Consider the following 15,976-nt stretch of genomic DNA (forward strand, 5'->3'; position numbering starts at 1 on the left):
GGCAATGTAGAGAGTTTTCTATAATCAATTAGTACGAAGTATTTGGTTTGCAGCCTCCAACTCGCGATTGGGGCGCTCTATCATCTCCCACTTGAATACTCGCCTTTCTGTCAGTGGCAGAGATCAAACTGACGTGTCTTTAACACTGAAGAAAGCTCTTTGGGTGCCGTTTAAGATTGAAATGGCATAAAACTATGCAACGACATCAACCTTTCAGATGTTTAAGTTTGAGAGAAAGCTACAATATCAAGGCTCGTGCTTTCTTTGATAACAAAGCATCTCAAGTCTTTATTACAATGGGGCAAACAGTAAACTAGGGGCAGGCAGCTGAAACTCAATACATACAAGATGATATCTAACCAAAAAATAAGAGGAATGGCCATAACATTATTGAACGTCACACTCTCTACACTGCCAATACAAGGGAACGTTGCTTGAGAAATAAACAAAAACTACAGGGTTATGCATAGCAATAAAGATACAAGCCCATTACTGCAATCAGAGCACCTCAGAATATGAATTTATCTTGCAGAAGATAGCGCCTCAGAATATGAATTTATCTTGCAGAAGATCTAATGATTACGAATCTGTAGGGGCTTCAAACCTTGTAGGAGTGTCGATTCCCATCATGCAGCAAAGACCGGATATCAAAATTATAAGCAAAACAATTGCCTGGAACACAACGTGAAGCAGTAATGTGAGCAAAACCCAATCAAAAGCAATAAACACCAAAAGCAGCGGCAAGGAAGAGAAAAAAAGAACATGATCTTGACATGATCGCAACAAGAAAAAAGCACTAGAAGAGCTTTGGACTGTGGCCAAAGGTGTATCAACTTACCACAAATATGCCTTCCAAAAATGAGGATTTAATTTGGCAAACTCCATCACAGCCATTAAGTGATTTATTTCCATGAGTACCTTCAGCTAGAAATCTTTCTACCTCCCTATGAGAGGGGAACTGAATTGACCTAAATGGATCTGATACATACAGTGCAGTGTATTTTGCTCCCAGATTCTCCACGTAACTGAGTAGTTCAGATAAAACTTCTCCTGCAAGTTTATCGAGTTTAAGGACCAATACAACCAAGAAAGATATTAACCATATTTTTCATTAATATCATACCTTCGGAGGTTTGTTCTTCAGCCCCTCCCAGAGTACGGTGACCTTGGTCGCAGAGAACAATCAAATTTGGCTGCCCTTTGGATTGTTTAGAGATCCTTGATAGCAGGTAGTTCTGTGAACATAAGACAGATGAAAATATTATTACATCCATAAAACAAGAAAACATAGTTCTGTGAGCATAAGACAGATGAAAATATTATTACATCCACAAAACAAGAAAAGATATATATACATATATATATATATATATATATATATATATATATATATATATATATATATATATAACAGAATATACACACACACACACACACGAACTGTAGTAGCTGTGGTGAACATAGCCACTGCAGAGAACTCCGAAAAATGTCACTTTTTTTTCTTTTTTGGGCGCCTCATTATCAATAGAATAGAGATTCCTCCATTATTAACCTGAACTGAAAGGACATCGGTAAGCTTCTCGAAACTTTCACCCTCCACAGAGCATGACTCCGAGAAAGCAATGTTGCTGGCCTCAAGACCATGCCCACATGTGTTGGTAAATTCTGAAATCAAAGAGCTTTCCACTGATTCTCTCTCCTCTGATGCATCAATGTAGGGGAAAGCCAAAGAAAAGTTGGACTTTGCAACAGAGACCTGCTCACAACAAAATTTTGACCAGAACTAAGTTAATCAAATTGAACTTGTTCAATAAATCAAGAACCAAGCATAATATTTTTGATTCAGGGAAATAATTTCAGAAGTTGGGAGACTTCTAATTACCTTCAGCAAGTCCACAAGCTCGGAATTGGCATTTTTGGGTCTAGCAATATCCACAGATTGCAGCTAAACAACAAAAAGACATTTAGACTCATAGCAAGATAGAAACTTTCAGAAAGTAAAATAAAAACATGCAAAGGCCTTGTGCTAACAAGGTCCCATAAGGAAACTGCAGCGCAGCAGTACTTTCCATTAATGCGGGCTTAAAGTTCATTTCACCGGCCCAACTAAAATACCCTTCCAATGCCTAAATGAATCAACTGGAATTGTATGTATCAACTCAAATACTCGGGGTTAGTTTCACAGCCACCAACCACAAAGGGTTTTATTCGTTACTCAGGATACAAATATGTGCCAAACACCGTTTCCGCGACTTGATATTTTTGTGGAGCATACTAAATTCTGCAGGTAGGTGGTTCAGAATCTTGCCTTCTTGTTTGCTCCAAACATATGAAATTAAGACCCAAATGGCTTAAATAAAGGTTTTTTGGTAATTTAATTACAGGGAAGTACCATAAAATATTGTTACTCTTCCCCTAATACTAAGAGATTCCTACCTGTTTCCCAACAAAAACAAATGCAAGATCCAGATGCTGTCCAGCTTCTTTTCCTGAGCACTAAGGAAGATCATAGACCATTAGTTTCCTTCAGAGACTGAATCCAGAGAAAAATATTAGGAAAGCAAGAAATCTATAGAGCTTAGGAACACAAAGTACCAGCAAGTCCGACCAACCACCCTCAGCCATAACAGACTTGGCTAAATCCTTCAGTGAAAGGGTTCTGTAGTTGACAGCTTCACTTGAGGCAACTCTGTAACATAAGAAATATAAAATTGATCCCTTGTCAACAATCACCATAAATGTGTGGCAGATGCAGTTCAGATAAGTTTCTATTTGGTGTGGATCCCCTTTAGAAAACACATGTACCTTCCCACGTTAGACATGGAATACAAAAGAAGCGGCATAAATAGGATATTAACCTGTTGTCACAAATCACTCATTAACTAGGCTGTAGGGCACACCAGTACATCACATATTGGTTTTTCAAGGACCTAAATGGCGTTTCTAGATGGTTCACATGGCTGTGGACTTCTGTTTCAACTATAACTCAGCTACGAACTCTGCTGAATTTCTGAGACGCCATGAAGTGGTATTGGGAGCATGCGGATTTCAGAGAGCAGCTCTGTAAGTCCTAAATGTAACTATTTTCTGTAGGTCCTTTACTCTTTAGTCTACCATCTTTATCAAATGAAAAAAGATCTTAAACATGGCTATAACTTACACAACCTAGCCTAAATTGTTTTGATAAGTAAACCCAGCCAAAATTAGGAAGTCATTCTGGCCTAAAAATAAAGTTAATCGTCTTCTATTTAATTACTAACTACAAAATCTCCTTGAGTAAACAAAACATACCACTTTTCTTGTATTCAGTTGTTAAAGACACAAAATCACACAGAGAATTGATCCGCAGGTTTAGGAATGAGGTGTCTAGCAAGATCCTTTTGTGTTGGGGGGGTTCTAGCATGACTTGTGCTTATAATGGTGAGAAATGATTCTCAATCTTGAAGCTCACAAATAGTTGCTTCTAGGTCATGTACGATCTTTTGGAATGAGCCATGAGGAGAGGGAGGAACTGCTGGGTCTGCTGGAAACAATAACAGCACGAAAGGAGCTACTAAAATTTATGAAGTTGAGGCTATAACATTAGAACTTTGGCAGGAGTAGTTGAGGCATTAGAAAAATGATGGGATGACTTCACTAGTTAGTAATGATAGAGCTTTTAGAAGCTTGAATGGTAGCCAGAATTTGTGATTGTCACTAAGATTTGATATAAGATGCTTGAGGTTTAAATTTTGGAGATTTTTGTTCATATTAGAACCTTTAACTTTCTAGCGGCAAGTGATTCTGAGACTTCTCTTACTCCTGAAGTCTTTGTCAAAGAAATACGAAGAGCATATTCAAGACTTACAAGAAATAATGTGTTGTGGCATCAGGTGTTCCCCAAACAAAACATCTAATGTATGAATAAGCTAAAGAATTGTCCCAGACTGAAGATTTGATGTCATTTAAATTTATTGACCTTCCTAAGTGAAGGCTGCCAATGAAGAAAATTGATCTCATTAATGGAGTCAAACACTCAAGGTATTACTAAGGTTACATTCAAGTAACATGAATCATCAGATGTGCAAGGAAATTATTAGGATATCCAGATTAGGTTTACATGGGATCGAAGGAGTCACTTGGCGATAAGTTTCCGACAAGTATATAAGCCATGGAGACATGAAAAAAGAAAGAAGGCAGCGGAATATTATGAGAGAATAAAGCTTTAAGCAGCACTAAGGGAAAATATTATTAGGACAATTTTGTACAAACGGACAGTTCAACAAGGGAAAACCTACATTTTCTATCTAATATTATCTTCAGTTCTTCACACCATGCGGTCAAAGAGTCAGAGGACAAATAACCTAATTTAAAGCTACAGGCATATAAGAAAGCAGAAAATCTCCATGAGAGGGTCAAACAGAGTAGCTAAATGCTGGAGCAGTGAGGTATGTATCACAACCGCAGCTAGAATTTTCAAGTGTACAACATTAAATTTGCAGATCTTACTACTTGTTCATGCCTAAGCAATAATTGACAATATTCATGCCTACGGGAAGCAATATTTTACAATCATCAAAGCCAAAACACAAAACACTCGTAAGAAATACCCCATAACAGCAACAATAAAGACGAGTTCTAAATTTCTTTCCCTTTCTCAATGAACTTTTGTTGGTTGACTTAATTTGAAGAAAAAATATGGAAGACACCTCTCAGAACTTTTGGCTTCCTCTCTCAAGCTTCAAGGCAATTAAGAAACTATCATCACCAGTATGAATAGTAAAAAAGAACGAGAAGAAGACCCCATGAAGACAGTAAAAGCAAGACCCCATGAAGACAGTAAAAGCAATCATTTTCTATAAGATTAGAAAGAAAGATACATTTTGCTAGTAAGAATCCAGGAGAGTCCAGAAGGAGTTTGTTATTTACTTAGTGGCCATTGACATTAAGCTTTTCTTCCTTCTTCTTTTTTCGGTTAAGTAGTTGACATTTGAGTTATTAGTTTGCTTTATCACTCAACCAGCAAGAAAACAATGAGTTTCCAAAAAAAAGATTGTGTACGACATTGTTTATGGAGGTTGCTTTATTAGTTTGCTTTATCACTCATAGTCACTATACCTACCTCTGATGCAACTTTACAAACTTAAAAGAAACAAAAAAGGAATAGTTTATGGAGGTTGTTTTTTTAACTAAGCATGCTTTCTAGACTAGTTAGCATAACAGTGGAAAGGTAAAAGCATAAAAGTAACTGCAGTCCTAAAAACAAATGGACAAAACTGTAAAATGGTAAAAGGGATTCAAAAATTGAATTAGGTCATAAGTTCAAATCCCATGTGTGACAATTTGGAGACCCCTTAGTATAAACTTTTGGCTCCACCACTACTAACAACTGTATATTAAGATCCACTTTAATCAACTAAACTACTCGATTCAGGCACCAGTAAACCAATAATCAGCTTTGAATTCCAAATGATTAAACAAGCTGTAACAAAAAGGGACAATCACTAGAAATTCACAAACTACAATAAGAACGGAAATTCATACCCATGTTGATGAGGTGACCAAAGAAACGAAGGAACTGTAGATGCGAAAGTATGTCCGATATTGACTTGAACTACAACCACTAAAGCAACCAGCAATGCCACCGCAACAGTTTTCATCTTTCTCCTGAATATAAAAATCACCCAAGTAAATCCTCACAAATCGCCAGACCTTAAATGAAAAGATTCAATATCAAAATACAATCAACTCTGTAAACTCAATGGATTCAGCAATTTAATACACATATTTGACAAATCTAGATGTTTGACCCGCAGAAGCACTGTGGGTAGAACAATAATTCACTATTTCTCTGCCTTTAAAATATCATCTGAATTAGAAACTAAGCAGTGCTCATACATATTGAGGAATTAAAGACAGATCGGGGAAGAGAGTGGATTTTTTTCTTACCTTCCGAGGGGTTACTGATGCTGTGATGCAGGTTGAATGGAAGACTCTTTAGCACGTTGGCGTTCAACGAAATAAATCTACGGCAATCAACGCCCTTACCTGGGTAAATAATACAAATCTCCCCTTCAGTTTGTCAAATTACACTTCCGGACCCTTTAATTTGTGATATTATTCCCCTGGTCTTTTTCTTTTTCTTTTCTTTTTTTTTCTTTTTAAAAAATTTTAAACACCTCCCTTAAAGTTTGTCTTTGTTACACTAGCATTTATTGATTTTTTTAAGCAAAACATTAGGCAGTGTGCTTTATTGGGTAGTTTTATTCATGATAAAAATAATGGTTTATACAAGTACTGAATAATAAGAATTTAAAAAAAAAATGTTATAATCATCTTACAATTGTAACACATTCTCAGGTGATATTACAATATAAGAAGTCCTCTAAAATAGAGTACTAACCAGCAAATCAAGTTTCAACTTTGCTCCTTATTCTTTGTAGGTGATATAGCTTACTAGAGCATTCCACCATACATAAATTTATAAAAGCCTAATTCAAATAAAAGAGAGATTTACATAGATATAATAAAATAAACTCATATTCACAATAACTTATAATACTATTCTATTTTTAAAATATAGCAATAATTTTTTTATAAAATATATACAACCTCAAATAAATCCCACAAAAATAGGAATTTTAGAGATCTCCCTTTCTTCTCTTTCTTCATATCTTTCCTCCCCTAAAACCCTAGCAGTTGTTGTCCTCATTCCAATCTTTATTTGTTGTCGACGAAGTATAGTCACTGTATGCCGGAGTTCATTGGTGTCTTCCAAAGTTCGCCACCATGTACATTTTGTATGTCCTCAGTCTCCTCGTGAAAGCTGTTTCACGTTGATGGATTTATGGATCGATAAAAATAATGATAAAATGAAGAATCTTAAAGAGAAAAACAGCTGGTTTATGCAGTGGAACTACGGTAAAGGTAAGTTCTAATAAGTCATATGGAGGAGTTTTGGAGGTAAAAAATATACTGAAATAGAAGGTTGTTGTGAGATGTTTCCAGTAACTAACTTGTAGTGGAGAGACAGTGAGAAGTTAAATATACATTGTATATCATTTTACGTCATATGTATGTCATTATATATATATATATGATATACACTTGACACACACACATATATATATATATAAACATATAGTCATTTATAATATATATTACTTTTATGTCAATGTGACCCTTATATGTCGTATTTATATCACGTGTATGATATGTATATAATACTTGTATATGTGAAACACATTGGACTTACACATGACATACACTCGATTTCACCAATTGCAAATTTCGTACTCTTCGAGTTCTTCAAATTTGCAAATTTAATTTTGGTTCAAGTTGCTTTTAATGAAACTCCAATCACTCCAAATCTCATATTCAACTCTTCCAATATGTTTTCAAGAATTTTCACAATACCTGCTTGATTTACTTCAAGAACTTTCCTTTAACTTTTTGACGATGGTAGATGTGACGCCTTCTCATAAAATTCAGATATATTTGTGGGATTTTAATTCGATGATAAGGGATCAACTGGCTATTGCGGTAGTAAATAATATCTGGGATATTATGAGTAATAAGATCCTCAATATTAGTAGTAAATTCTTTTTACATATGATTGAATTTCTACATGGATCTCTTATACATCGTTAATATGGTTGATCTTTTATAGCTCTTGATAGGTCACACGAACTACGTACTTATCTATATGAATTACTTGTGTTATTGTCATGATACTGATTTGAGTCTAGTTCACCGTGTGAGAAGTGGGAGACATTGGATATTAAATATGGATCACGCGTCGCCCATGTGGACTAACCCGACCTAATAAGAATGGATAAATTAGAGAAGTTACCAATGGAATTATCATACACATTATAAGTTCAATCCATACTTTGAGCGTTTGTGGTGTGGGATTAAAATTCTAATATCTACTTCTCTTTAAACATTTAGTTTGTGAAGAACAATATTATATTTTCAAGAGAAATAAGTATGCTTGTGGCATCTTTGTTGTTATAGTTATAGAATCCGTTGCATTAACATGTACGCAAAATGTTGTATCCTGCTATGATTTTATCTAACAGTCTAGATACTCAAGATTAAGAAGTATTGGTTTATCATATAAGCGTTGAACTTACCCAATAGTTCCCATTTTAGGAACATTTTCATTACATCCCACATTTTCATACGTCAAGTACGTAGTAAACCAATTGACGTAAACTCGAAAATGAGATTAACCCTAAGATTATACAAAGTAAGTTAATCATGTTATCTTGGAGATTACAAAGGTTTAAGATCGTGATCAGCAAGTACTAAGAGGGTTAGAAGTTGAATGAGTCAAGTTACTCAAGTTATCATTGACCACACCAACTGTATACTCAAGTTACTCCAACAATTTCTAGCCACAACAAAACTTAAAAAATTACCGAATAGTCGATACAACAACAACGTCAAAATATGATTTTCCGCTATTAATTCCATAATTCTCATCCTACAATTTAGTCATGAGATAGATAAATTTAAATATACCAAGGAGAGGAAATTTTTTACCTTATTTTCCAAGAAATACTCTTATTCCTCCTTACTTCACATCGAAGAAAGTCCGGATTAACCAACGTACCAAAATGGAACAACAAGATCGAAGTGGTGCCCAAAATCCGCATATTGTCTTTGAGAAAGATTACACTCTTATTCCAACTTACTTCGCTTCGAAGAAATCTCCGATTTGCTATCATCCGGAGGAAATCGATGTGGGCATAGTCTCGATGTTGTTCTTGCATTTTGCTTCAATGCAAGGACATATCTTTACCTCCACGCATTGTAGCTTTCTCAAGGGGGCCTTTTTCTAAACTATGTTGAGAAGAATCAAAATATGTATTTCCTCCACACTTGCTAAAACGTTGTTAATGATAGCTATGCATATATTTTCAAGACATAAGTTTATCGCCAAAAGGTAAATGTAATAGTTGTAGTTAGTGGACAGTGGGGTCCACCCTCATTTGCCACCACTTTGAAAATCATGACTTGTCCTATAGATGTCACCTTTTAATACATACTAGTCACATCTTTCTTTATTTTCCATGATCCCACGTGGACGACATAATTTTTACACTTATCCACTTATAACTAATTCCATATTCTCCAACTTTATACCAACATTAACCAATTATTCACATAATTAATTTCTAGATCTCATTTCACTTAAATACTAATATATTTCATACACCTTACTACCATGGAATGTGGTATAACACTAGTCCATAAATACATGATAGTATAGTTTGGACCGTATTTTATTCCAAAATGGCAAACTTTGACGAAACTCATTTTCTTCGATTCATTTACTCTCTAACCTTCACGACTTTATTTATCACTTGTTTGAAATAGCATGATACTTATAACCTAAAAAATAATCTTGTCCATGAACTTATGTCAATTATCTTACGACAAATCCAACGTACAAAAGTACGGGATGTAACATCCTTACCCCTTTTAGAAACATTCCTCCTCAAATATTAACTCTTAGAAACTTATGAAAACTTTGCAGACTCTCCTCTATAAACTAAACTAAAAGCTAACCTCTATATGAAGTCTAGACTATTCACAACTTTCTGCACTTGAGTATCTCGTATCTTCTTCACGTTTACCTTACCTACCCTTTAATCTCGCATCGTATCCTCTATCGCTTTCACAACCTCCCTCCCACATAGGTGAAAATTACATCCACGCCTTAAAGGTCTACTGTGATACTTGCACCTTTAGTGCAAATAAAATTCGGCGGAAGCTTCATACTGACTTCTTACGACTCAACTCTATGGCACGATCTGGAAACAAAAGATGGGTAACATTTTCTTAATGCCATATTGCCTCTCAATTATAAGTGTAGCACGCAACACACCCATAAGTGAGACTCTACTAGGCATGACTTTATACACTTCCTAGGACACGACCTGCTCTGATCCCACTTTGTTACACCCCAAACCTGGGGAGCCATGGTTGGCACCCAGTGTCGCACTGGCCCGAGCGAACCACTCTATATCTCATGATTTCGACCAAAACTAGAACATACATAGGTTGAGTTGACTGAACTCATTCCTCTTGTAACTATCATGGGCCAACATGGCCACAACTCATAATGTAAAATTATAAGTTGGCAAATGTTGTATCGGTGATCCATCGTACTTAAAACATGAATACACACAGGCTATCAAGACCTCTGACATACTGTATATAATAAACCTTTGTCTACAAAGCCTCTAAGAGTATTCAACATCAAACGGGACAGGACCCTGGCCTACTCATAAATTTGTAGAAAAACTATGACACGATAACTTAAAGACTCGGCTACACTCCGAATGAAGTGGAGTCTTACCGATCCTTCGATGAATTCTAACCTCATCTACTATAAGGGTTTGTCAAACTAATTACCTTCGCATGCATGCAGTGTCCATAACAAAAAGGACATTAGTACAAATAATGTGCCGAGTATGTAAGCCATGAAAATCAGTATATAAAAGACATGAAAGAAACATGGAGTAAAGGACTCAACCTATAAGTCTGAATAGCTCTGTGAATCATGAAATATTTACTACGTCATGCATATGCGTATAAATATCATATAATACATGGGTATATGCGTACATAACATCACCAAGCCTCTGAGGGCATCCCGTCACATTATCTCAACCTCTGTAGGTGAAATCATCAACGCATACTAACTGATCAGGTGGTGGTGCGTATATAATGTTGTAACCTTTCCCCATATCCCGTATGTCACACCTCCTTTTTCCGCGCCCGCGGGGCGCAGGGGGAGTTTTTTCCAATTAAAGGACAATCGAAACGGGATTGGTTTAATTATTTCAGAGTCGCCACTTGGGAGATTTAGGGTGTCCCAAGTCACCAATTTTAATCCCGAATCGAGGAAAAGAATGACTCTATATTACAGTCTGCGTACCAGAAATCCGGATAAGGAATTCTGTTAACCCGGGAGAAGGTGTTAGGCATTCCCGAGTTCCGTGGTTCTAGCACGGTCGCTCAACTGTTATATTCGGCTTATTTATCTGATTTTTAATACAATTATGAACCATGTGCAAATTTTATCTTTTAACCGCTTTATTAATTATTATTATTAAGAAATGTGAACATCGCTTAAAACATATCTTTGGACTGTGTCACATGAAATGCACCCACAATCCGAAACATATTTTATTTGATGTTTTAGAATTTGGATTTGGGTCGCATGAAATGCGCACCCGAGTTTAAGAAAATTAAATTATTAAAGGCGCGCCTAAGGCAACTAGCGCATTATTATTTTTGGGGAGGGCCGTGAAATTTGCTAAATGACCCGTCCCGGAATTTAAGTATTTAATATATATACTTGGAGGGCCCCGCAATTTGTCCCTTTTATTTGGCGAGGCTCGTCTCATTTTACTTATTATTTTTTTTTATTATTATTTATTTTTATTTTTTATATTTTTAAAGGGATGCCATTTTTATGCCTTTAACAGTACTAAACCTTATAGCCTATTTACAACTGAAATCTCATAACTCGTTACAATTTTAATAAAAGGAATCTAGCAAAATGAGTGTTTTGGAAGTAATAACAACAAGTAATACTAGTTTTGTCCGAATGAACTAAGCAAGGGAAAAGACGAACAAATTGACGTTAAACTGTGTCGTGGAATAACTAACCCTACTTAATTAAATGATATCAAATAAACAAAATACATAACACCAAAAAATGAACAAAACGCATATGGTGAAAACATAAGCAGAAAATTATCATATCAATTTATATATTGCATCTTCGAACATTTAACGTAACATTTCCTTATCTAATACTTGAGGTTTACTAACCTTTGAACCTCGGCAAACTCAGGACGACAAACACGACCCCGACGGAGTTCAAGCCGGACTTCACTGAACGAGGAACAACAACGAAACCCCGGAATAAACTCGACGAACCGGACCTCGACTCAACTTTTGGACTTTGGACTGGAACTCGACTTCACTGACGGACTGTTTGGTCGACGACTGTGGGTCGTTGACGACGAGGGGGTGCGACGCGAAAGCATGCAGAACCAACTGCTCGGAAACGCAGCGAAGCTGAAAAATGGTGGAGCAGCTCCGTCGGGGTTGTCCGGTGGTGTTCAGGCGTTAGGGGGGGTGGTTTGCGACTGGTTTTTGTTTGGTTATGGTGGTTTCACGGTGGGGAAGACGACGGGGGGTGGACTGGTTGGAGGAGTTGGGTGGTCGTTCATGGAGTGTTGATGGTGGGGGGGTTGTTCGGAGGTTGACGACGGTGGTGATGGGGCTGGTGGTTATGGCGGAGATGCTTGGTCGACGGAGGGGAATGCGTGGTCAGTAGGGTCGTTTGTTGATGGAGGGGGCTCCTTTCCTTCTTTCTTTTTTTCTCTTCCCCCCGTTTTTTTTCTGCTTCTTCTTTTAAGAAGAAGATAAACAGTACATGTTCTCCTTTTTTTTTTTCAAAATTCTTAAAATCCCTCCTTTTTCAAATTCCCCCCGTCCTTTTCGTTGGTCCCTGTGTTTTGTAACATAATGCCCATGAAAATGAGCCCCACGCGTGGTGGGGTTCGAGGCATATGTCCCCCACGCGTGGTGGGGTTCCCCACGTGTCCTGGATACGGTTTATTATGGGCTAGGTCCGAAAATTAGGCCTAAAACCGGGTAGTTTGAACCCGAATATTATTCTTTTGCCCGGACCCGAGAAATAGGAACACGTTGCTTAACTAGTCCTATGTAAGCAAAATAACTACCAAAAATAAGACTAGTATTTAAACAAAACTATATATTTTTAAATATTTTTTCAAGATTTTTAAAATAGCTACAAAATATTAATAAAACTATTTTTTTTGTAATTTTCGTTTTAAATATTAAGATAAAATATGAGGTAATATTTTTGTATTTTTTCCAAGTTAAAATGACTATAGAATATTAATAAAACTATTTTTTGTAATTTTCGTTCTTTAATAAAGACAAAAATATGACGTAATATTTTTGTATTTTTCAAAATTATAATGACTGCAAACATTGATAGAACTATATTTTTTGTAATTTTCGAATTTATATAAAGTACCAAAATAAAGTACAATTTTTGTATTTTTCAAATTTATGAGAGATACATAAACTAAAATTTATATATATATTTTTTGAATTTTTTTTTTTTTTTTTTGCAACGAAATAAAGTAAAATAGTTAAAATAGCTATACTAGACCCAATTTCACATATTCATGCTAAAAATGTGAAAATTCTCGGGAGGGTCAAAAATCACGTGCTTACAGCTGCCCCTCTTTGACTGGAAACACGAAGAGTTTTCCGACAAAGAACGACTAGACGTGTTTTTGACCCGACCATTACTTGGACGGACCACACTTAAGGAAAGGGAGGGAATGTGACCGAGCCCTGGTATCTGAGATGCCTACATATCCTTGGTTATACAGGAATCAGGCCACGTGTAGTTCGGGAATGAGAGAGATAGTGAAGTGTACCGAGGTGGAGAGCCGATCGAGGTGCCGTTCCGTTGAGGTTCCGGTCCGCGGTCCTGTCGTTACAACAAAAATGAAAACTGAAAAAGACTAACTAAGCCTATCAGCTACTAGTTACAAGGATTCCTATCTCTTAAGTCTTCTGAAACTTGGTCTTGAGTCTTGAATGGTGCTTCATACAGACTTTGGATTTGAACCTTGATACTTGCTAGTTGTAGGCGCTAGTTCTTGAGCAGATCACATTTGTTCTCCTCATCCGTGCTTCGGATTCATTCATTTTTCTCTTTTTTCCTTTTCTTCCTTTTTTTTTGTTTTGTTTTTGTGACTAGCTTTTGTTGACCCTCTCAGACTGTTGACTCGCATTCTTGGGGCGAGATTCTTGTTGCTTCTATCTTGGATTGAGTGCTGGGGACTTCTATCGTAGCCTTCTGCCTTCCAATGGGTTGCGGCTTGACTTTGAACGATGTTCCGCTGTTCTACAGGCGGACCCCTAACTTCTTCAATCTTCGGCGTACAACAACCTCCGCTCTATAGGCAGGCTCCTGACAACCAAAACAAACAACACAAATGAAATTTCCTAACCCAGTTTGCACTGGGAAAGTTTGTGAGTCATTAGCAAAATTGTAACTCATTGATACTACTGATGCAGTGCTGAGAGTGAACTAAACACTAGACTAGGATGTATTCCCTTGTTATACAAGTGGGCGCCTAATTTCAATGCTTGAAATGTAAGGACTGAAATGTATTCCTCTGTTCTATGGGCGGGCTCCCAATTTCAACACTTGAAACAAAAACTGAAATGTATTCCTCGCGTTATACAGGTGGGCGCCTGGATTTAGGAAAATGACTTTTTTTCAAAATGTTTTTTTTTTTTTTTTATCTTAGGAGAAAGATTCATCGGACTAAGATTTTTTATTTTTGGTTATCTTAGGAGAAAGATTCATCAGACTAAGATTTTGATCCTAGGAGAAGGTTCGTCAGACTAGGTCTCTATCTTAGGAGAAAAATTCGTCGGACTAAGATTTTGATCCTAGGAGAAGGTTCATCAGACTAGGTCATTTTTTTTTTTTTTTTGGTTATCTTAGGAGAAAGATTCATCAGACTAAGATTTGGATCCTAGGAGAAGGTTCGTCAGACTAGGTCTCTATCTTAGGAGAAAAATTCATCGGACTAAGATTTTGATCCTAGGAGAAGGTTCATCAGACTAGGTCATCATCATTTTTTTTGTTTTTGGTTATCTTAGGAGAAAGATTCATCAGACTAAGATTTGGATCCTAGGAGAAGGTTCGTCAGACTAGGTCTCTATCTTAGGAGAAAAATTCATCGGACTAAGATTTTGATCCTAGGAGAAGGTTCATCAGACTAGGTCATCATTTTTTTTTTTGGTTATCTTAGGAGAAAGATTCATCAGACTAAGATTTGGATCCTAGGAGAAGGTTCGTCAGACTAGGTCTCTATCTTAGGAGAAAAATTCATCGGACTAAGATTTTGATCCTAGGAGAAGGTTCATCAGACTAGGTCATCATTTTTTTTGTTTTTGGTTATCTTAGGAGAAAAATTCGTCAGACTAAGATTTTGATCCTAGGAGAAGGTTCATCAGACTAGGTCATTTTTTTTTTAAAACAACTTAGGAGGAAATGCATCTCCTATGGGTAAAACTTAACTTTGAGGAAGTGCGTCTCCTGTGGGTACAATAAACTTAGGAAGGAAATGCATCTCCTATGGGTGAAACTGAAACAAACCTAGGAGGAAATGCATCTCCTATGGGTAAAACTAAACAAACCTAGGAGGAAATGCATCTCCTATGGGTAAAGACGTGGAATGTATTCCCTTATTATACAGGTGGGCGCCTAATGGTAAAGACACAAAATGTATTCCCTTGTTATACAGGTGGGTGCCTAGAATATGAAATGCACAGACAAAAGTATTCCTCCCGTTATTCAGGTGGGCGCCTGTTTAAACTAAGACATAAAAGTATTCCTCTCGTTATACAGGTGGGCGCCTGGTTTTAAAACTTGAAATAAAAGACTGAAACCAACATATCCTATTTGAGGGCGGATGAACCCAACAGATCCTATTTGAGGGCGGATGAACCCGACATATCCTATTTGAGGGCGGATGAACCCGACAGATCCTATTTGAGGGCGGATGGACCCAACAGATCCTATTTGAGGGCGGATGAACCCGACATATCCTATTTGAGGGCGGATGAACCCGACAGATCCTATTTGAGGGCGGATTAACCCAACAGATCCTATTTGAGGGCGGATGAACCCAACATATCCTATTTGAGGGCGGATGAACCCGACATATCCTATTTGAGGGCGGATGAACCCGACAGATCCTATTTGAGGGCGGATTAACCCAACAGATCCTATTTGAGGGCGGATGAACCCAACATATCCTATTTGAGGGCGGATGAACCCGACAGATCCTATTTGAGGGCGGATTAACCCAAAATATCTTTAAGACTTGAAAATGTCCTATTTGAGGGC

The 15,976-nt window shown here is 36.9% G+C and overlaps 1 protein-coding gene across 2 annotated transcripts; it reads right to left on the reverse strand.

Moving 5' to 3' along the window:
* Positions 1-239: 239 nt before the first annotated feature.
* LOC107802907 (uncharacterized) lies at positions 240-6,057 on the reverse strand. Of its 2 annotated transcripts, none has more exons than XM_075243517.1 (9): positions 5,929-6,057; positions 5,524-5,646; positions 2,596-2,689; positions 2,437-2,496; positions 1,883-1,945; positions 1,553-1,756; positions 1,124-1,235; positions 839-1,050; positions 240-672 (listed from the first exon to the last, which is right to left on the reverse strand). In XM_075243517.1, exons 2-9 carry the CDS (start codon positions 5,637-5,639, stop codon positions 580-582), a joined length of 954 nt encoding a protein of 317 aa, XP_075099618.1. In that variant the 5' UTR covers positions 5,640-5,646; positions 5,929-6,057; the 3' UTR covers positions 240-579. The 2 variants fall into 2 exon arrangements, with proteins under 2 accessions (XP_075099618.1, XP_075099619.1); XM_075243518.1 differs by having other exon boundaries at positions 5,524-5,691; positions 5,929-6,047.
* Positions 6,058-15,976: the final 9,919 nt, after the last annotated feature.

The sequence above is a fragment of the Nicotiana tabacum genome, chromosome 22 (genome assembly GCF_000715075.1).
Source record: "Nicotiana tabacum cultivar K326 chromosome 22, ASM71507v2, whole genome shotgun sequence".
Lineage (NCBI taxonomy): Eukaryota > Viridiplantae > Streptophyta > Magnoliopsida > Solanales > Solanaceae > Nicotiana > Nicotiana tabacum.

Bases quoted from the DNA above. Each gene is read 5' to 3' on its own strand.
- LOC107802907 (XM_075243517.1), bottom strand. From the start codon at position 5,639: ATGAAAACTGTTGCGGTGGCATTGCTGGTTGCTTTAGTGGTTGTAGTT. The intron at 2,690-5,523 runs GTATGAATTTCC...CTTATGTTACAG, and splicing joins TGGTCACCTCATCAACATGG to AGTTGCCTCAAGTGAAGCTG. The intron at 673-838 runs GTAAGTTGATAC...GTTGTGTTCCAG, and splicing joins TTTTGGAAGGCATATTTGTG to GCAATTGTTTTGCTTATAAT.